The 6,000-nt window shown below is 38.6% G+C and overlaps 1 protein-coding gene across 1 annotated transcript in view; it reads right to left on the bottom strand.

Annotated features, from left to right (window-relative positions):
• LOC138446670 (ATP-binding cassette sub-family C member 4-like) overlaps nucleotides 1-6,000 on the bottom strand; it is a 161,567-nt gene continuing 155,567 nt past the window's right edge. Inside the window, exons 29-30 of the mRNA XM_069601899.1 lie at nucleotides 4,629-4,754; nucleotides 1-1,868 (exon numbers count right to left, since the gene is read on the bottom strand). Of these exons, the coding sequence (XP_069458000.1) occupies nucleotides 1,770-1,868; nucleotides 4,629-4,754 (225 nt within the window). The 3' untranslated portion in view covers nucleotides 1-1,769. The remainder of the gene's footprint in view (nucleotides 1,869-4,628; nucleotides 4,755-6,000) is intronic.

The raw sequence follows: 6,000 nt of genomic DNA, 5'->3' as shown, positions 1-6,000 counted from the left end.
TTTATCAGAAAACATTCCAGCACTCAGGGAGGATATTTATTTGAAAATTACTGGTTACATACATATTTATAACATTAAAAAAACCCCAAATAAAATACAAAATGTTAGAAACAATGATTTTTTGTGTGAATGTGGTTACCTTTGGTTTAAAATCCACAATCTAATGTCTGACCAAAATGAAATTGTTATACATTAATAACAAAAGAAAATGATATTTAACCATATGAAAGTGCCATTTTATAGCTTATAAAAAGACTGAATGTTAGCACGTGCACATGGTTCAATCTAATAGAAAAAATCCGTTAGCATTTGAAACTTAGAAAACATTATACTTATGAATAACCCATAGATAAAAGATAGTTAATGAATTAAATTAGTATTTAGAAAATACATAATACTTTGACTATTGATTGTAGTAGGTATCAAAACTTGTAGGTTATGGCTAAAGTGGATCTCTGAAAAAAATGTCAGCTTCATATACTTATATTAGAAAAATAATGACATTAGTAATGTTTCCAATTTAAGAGTTTAGAGAAAAAAAATCTCAAAGGAAAAGTTGAAGGGAAAAAAAATGATGTGAGGAATTAGAAAAAAAAGAAAATGGAGCCTCAATAAAACAAAAAGTTGATTTTTTGAAAATAGGAAAAAGTTATGCAAGATTGTTAATAAAAAAGCGAAAGCTTAAAGAAAACTAAAAGCCAAAAGGACAGAGATGCTGCAGAGATTAAGCATATAAGATACTGTGAATATATTTATGCTAGTCAAGCTCAAAACTCACAGGAAACAAATCCACTTCTAGAAAAATGAAATGTACCAGAATGACTCTGCAGAAATAACAACCTTTACCAAAAGTTACCTAGACAGTGATGGTTGCACAACCTTGTAAACATGATTCATGCCACTGAATCATATGATTAAAAGTGGTTATAAGGCAAATTTTATGTTATATATGTTTTACCATATTTTTTTAATGTAAAAAACATTAAGCCCTGTATCTAGAAGACAGTCATATCCCACATTTGTCCTTCTGAACAAATCCCAGGAAGGGCTCCTACTTTGAGAAAGCATATTTTCTCTTTCTTCTCTTTTAGAGGGCTTCCCCAGTGGCTCAATGGCAAAGAATCTGCCTGCAATGCACGGGACACAGATGAACATAAAATATTGTCCTATATTTTAACCATAGTTTTTTTGGATGGTGACACCTCTCTTTCCTATAATGTCACTTAAACTACATGTATCATATGTTTTCCCTATTAGTTATCTCCAGTATTTTAACCAGAGATCTTTGAGTGGAAAAATGGATCATAGTTTTAAAGGAAGTAGTGACACAAAACAGCAACTTCACACTATCTTCAAGTAAACAGAAGCCCTGACATAACTGGAAAGTAATATGTAATTCTGGAAACAGTAAAAAAAAAAAAAATTGTGACAACTTTGGCTCAACTCTTAGAAAATGAGTTTGGCTCTGGAGTCTCTCAAGACACAAAACCTGGGAGACAGGTTTATTGGTCATCTGCACTCTGATTTGGATAAGAAAGAAAAAAACTGTAACATATAAATAAAGATAATAAATCCTTTTGCAAGAGCTTGAAAGCACCGAGTGAAGGAGGAGGAAAAAATTATAGAAAAAAGTAAACATCTTGTGATATGTAAATATTTGTTGTTAGTGCAAAAAAAGTACAATTTATGCAGCACAAAAACCTATTGGAAAAATGCCTTTGGAATAGACATGAACTCATGGTAGAATCACAGAGTTGACTCAAAAATTGCTAAGGCTGAGGGCTGTCCCCTAGACATTCATAACGTTCATAAAACCACGCAGTCACTGTGAGTGATATCCGGCTATTTCCTTCAAAATGCACCTGGGGCTGGGGAAAGACAAGAACAAAATGTTTAAGCATTTTAAAGTCCTTCTCCTAAGGCAACACATTTCTAGGTGCCTTCTTCATTTGAAGCAAATCATATCTACTAGAGACACAATTTAAAGAAACAGGTGTGCTTATTCTACGGAGGAAATAGCCTCATTAGAACCCTGAACTTAATGCCAAACAACCTGTAGATCCACTTGAGTTCCGATCATTCTGATTAACAAGTTTTATCACTAGAGCAAATTGATAAGTAAAATCATTTTACTAATTCGAAGCCTGGAGATAAACACAGAGTGACAAAGAGGCTGGGAAATCTATTAATACTGTCTGCCCATGGGTTTCTCATAATATGAGCACAACAAATTTGGATGTTAATATCAGGTTGTAATCCCTCTGTTTTAAAAACTCTGCATGACAAGTATTGAAAATAAAGAGTAGGAAATGGAGAAAGTGTAACACTATGTAGCCATTAAAACGAATGAGACAACTATATGAATTGATATAACCTGAGATATAATATTAGCTGAAACAAAGGAAAAGAACAGCTGTCATTTGTGCTTAAAAACAGGAAGACCACATGTTCAAAAGTTCTTCCTGATGCACAGAACAGTCAACAAGACAGTCAACAGTGGTGCTGGGGCTCCATCTGGGGAGGAGCTGTGTGATGACAGGAGTGATGGGTGATATACTTTCTGTTCATAAATCCTTAAAAAATATGTTTAAAAGATTTTAAATTTTGTAGCAGTATATGTATCATTTGTTTCAAAACTTATTATTAAAAATACCCTTTAATCATTTGCAGCAGCAGTCCCCAACTTTTGGCAACAAGGACCCAGTTTCATGGAAGACAAGTTGTCCGCATTCAGGACAGGGGTGGGAGGGGAGGAGGTTCAGGTGCAATGTGAGTGATGGGGCACAGCAGATGAAGCTTTGTTCACCAGCCCACCACTCACCTCCTGTTGTGTGGCCCAGTTCCTAACAGCCCATGGAGTGGTACAAGTCTGTGGTCCAGTGGTTGGGGATCCATGATTTAGAGTCTCTGAAGCTACTTAGAAGAACCATGGGTATATTTATTTTATTGTTGGAGGCAAGACCTTCCTTCCCTCCATCCTCCCATCAACCCTATTCCCACTCCCACCTTCTTCCAGAAAAACTTACAGATGGCTATATGACAATGGCTAAGTCTCCTAAACTAGACCTCAGTTACCATCTCACCTTTGTTTGGAAGATGTCACATGACCTGCGTGTTACCCATCAAGCACCTTCCTCACACCATGCACAGTGCTTAGTGCCTCCTCTCTGAGAAAGTGCTCTGTAAACCTTCAGGCACCATTCAGACTACAGTATGAAGGTATTGTGAGTTCCCGATTTGTCCTGATGACAATTTCATTTTCTAGAAGGTAGAGGAAGCCTGGGGGTGGTGAGTGGCAAATACACCTAAGTCTAAACAACAAAGAATTAGGGAGAAGCTGACAGTATCATGTAGACGTTTTCTTCACAGATTGGAAAACAGAAGAGACCTACACCTTTCTCTGGAGGATCTTCCTAGAATCAAAATATTCCAAAAATTATCCCCTGAACTCTCAAATTTCCTGGATATTCCTTGACAGAACTTGCATTACAAATATGCTGAGCACCAATCAGAATGAAAGTGAAGAGGAACTAAAAAGCCTCTTGATGAAAGTGAAAGTGGAGAGTGAAAAAATTGGCTTAAAGCTCAACATTCAGAAAATGAAGATCATGGCATCCAGTCCCATCACTTCATGGGAAATAGATGGGGAAACAGTGGAAACAGTGTCAGACTTTATTTTGGGAGGCTCCAAAATCACTGCAGATGGTGACTGCAGCCATGATATTAAAAGACGCTTACTCCTTGAAAGAAAATTTATGACCAACCTAGATAGCATATTGAAAAGCAGAGACATTACTTTGCTGACTAAGGTCCGTCTAGTCAAGGCTATGGTTTTTCCTGTGGTCATGTATGGATGGCAGAGTTGGACTGTGAAGAAGGCTGAGCACCGAAGAATTGATGCTTTTGAACTGTGGTGTTGGAGAAGACTCTTGAGTCCCTTGGACTCTAAGGAGATCCAAGCAGTCCATTCTGAAGGAGATCAGCCCTGGGATTTCTTTGGAAGGAATGATGCTGAAGCTGAAACTCCAGTACTCTGGCCACCTCATGTGAAGAGTTGACTCATTGGAAAATACTCTGATGCTGGGAGGGATTGGGGGCAGGAGGAGAAGGGGATGACAGAGGATGAGATGGCTGGATGGCATCACTGACTCGATTGATGTGAGTCTGAGTGAACTCTGGGAGTTGGTGATGGACACGGAGGCCTGGCGTGCTGCGATTCATGGGGTCGCAAAGAGTCGGACATGACTGAGTGACTGAACTGAACTGAACTGAACTGAACTGAATCAGAATGAATGTAAAGGGTCTGCAAAATGAGAGTGTCCTGTGCTCTATGAGAATCTGAACGCAGAGTCCAGAAGTGTGGAAGTCCAATCTGAAATCTCTGTCACAGGCACATGTGTGTGCACACAGAAGGGTGCACACATCCTGACCCCACCCCCACCACTGCTGCAGATTCCCAGCAGACTTGCTCTTAACCCGGCATGTGCTGTTAAGACCTAGTCATGAAGCTTAGTCTCTGGAGGCTTATAAGGGCACAGAGTGCTAGTTATCAGACCCCTGATAGAGGAGATCTTGTGAAGAGAGAACCTGGAGACAAACTTTAATGACAACTCCCTGTCCTATTTTGCCCTTTCAGTGAAGACAGCTACTTCCTCTTTGCCCAGTTGTTGCACCATTTTGTAAAATAGACTGTTTCTATTCTGCAGCAAATCATTTGGCTGACCAGTTTCTTTCCGTGTCCCTGAATCCAAAACCTGTAAACAGCAAAAAGAAACCCATTAGTACATAATGTCTCCCAGTAACATATAACTCAGACAATATTTCAAAAAGTGTCAGGATAGGGAAACAGAGAATATCTATTTGGGTGGTAGAGCTGGCTGATGTTTTAATAGTTTGATTAATTTGTTTTACTAGGCAGACAAAGGCCTAACCTGACGTTTTAATATCATAATGTTACAGGAAAGAAAGAAAATAGAAGCTTTAGACTATGACTACTAGTACTCTATAGCATCTTATTTTATGTTCAGGGCATTTGGGGTTTTATCATTAGCATTTTTAGCTCTCAGACTGAGTTTTGAGATAATTTGAGTTTATTCAGATACACAGAGTTGGCAAATATCTTCATTCAAGAAAACCAAACTCCATTTACCTAAAAAGTAGGTTGGTGTCATACAAACCAGAGAGCAGTGCTCTGACAACAAATTAATGGTCGATTTGAGAATCTGAGCAATATTTGGGGAAAAACGTAAAGGCTTCCAGGATTTCTTAAGGATCTTGGATTATGCCAGCTTCTAAGAGGAACAGAATCCTTGTCCAAGGGATTGAGATGCTTCTTGAAGCTGGATGTGGTTACAGTTTATTTTTCTGAGAGAGAGAAAGCCTGGCAAAAGGAGCTGGTACATAAACAGCTTTTGCAAAACTGCTCTGTACAGAAGAAATCTCTAGAAATCCAGTTTTCTCTTTGGATAAGACTAAAGAAGCAAGTAAGAAATTGAGCTCCAAATTCCAGTGATCATGGCCTACAGAACACATGGGGCCTCTTTCTTCAGTTGCTTTCCTTTCACCCCTTTTATTGCTCATTAATAAGTCTGCTAAATGCAAACTGAAAGGGAGAGGAAGGGGTCCTTCACTCTGCCTTTCTACTTATTAGTGACTTTGATTAATAGTTCTGGATGGGGAAAAAGTGTCTGAAACAATTGTCCCAAGTGATATAATTATAAAAACAGTTCTGATGTTCAGTAGTATTTAATTCTTCATTTAGGTCATATTTGAAATAAATGCGTATTAAGAGAATATGCTGGATGGGCTTCCCTGGTGGCTCAGCGATTAAAGAATCTGCCTACTAATGCAGGAATCTTGTGTTCCATCCCTGGTCCAGAAAGCTCGCAGATGCCACAGGGCAACTAAGCCCATGTGCCATAACTACAGAGCCTGTGGTCTAGAGCCCAGGATCCTCAGCTATTGAGGCTACATGCCTAGAGCCCATGCTCTGTACCAAGA

Source organism: Ovis canadensis, chromosome 10, assembly GCF_042477335.2.
Source record: "Ovis canadensis isolate MfBH-ARS-UI-01 breed Bighorn chromosome 10, ARS-UI_OviCan_v2, whole genome shotgun sequence".
NCBI lineage: Eukaryota > Metazoa > Chordata > Mammalia > Artiodactyla > Bovidae > Ovis > Ovis canadensis.
The sequence above is the reverse complement of the archived record's forward strand: the minus strand, read 5'-3'. Positions and strand labels throughout refer to the sequence as shown.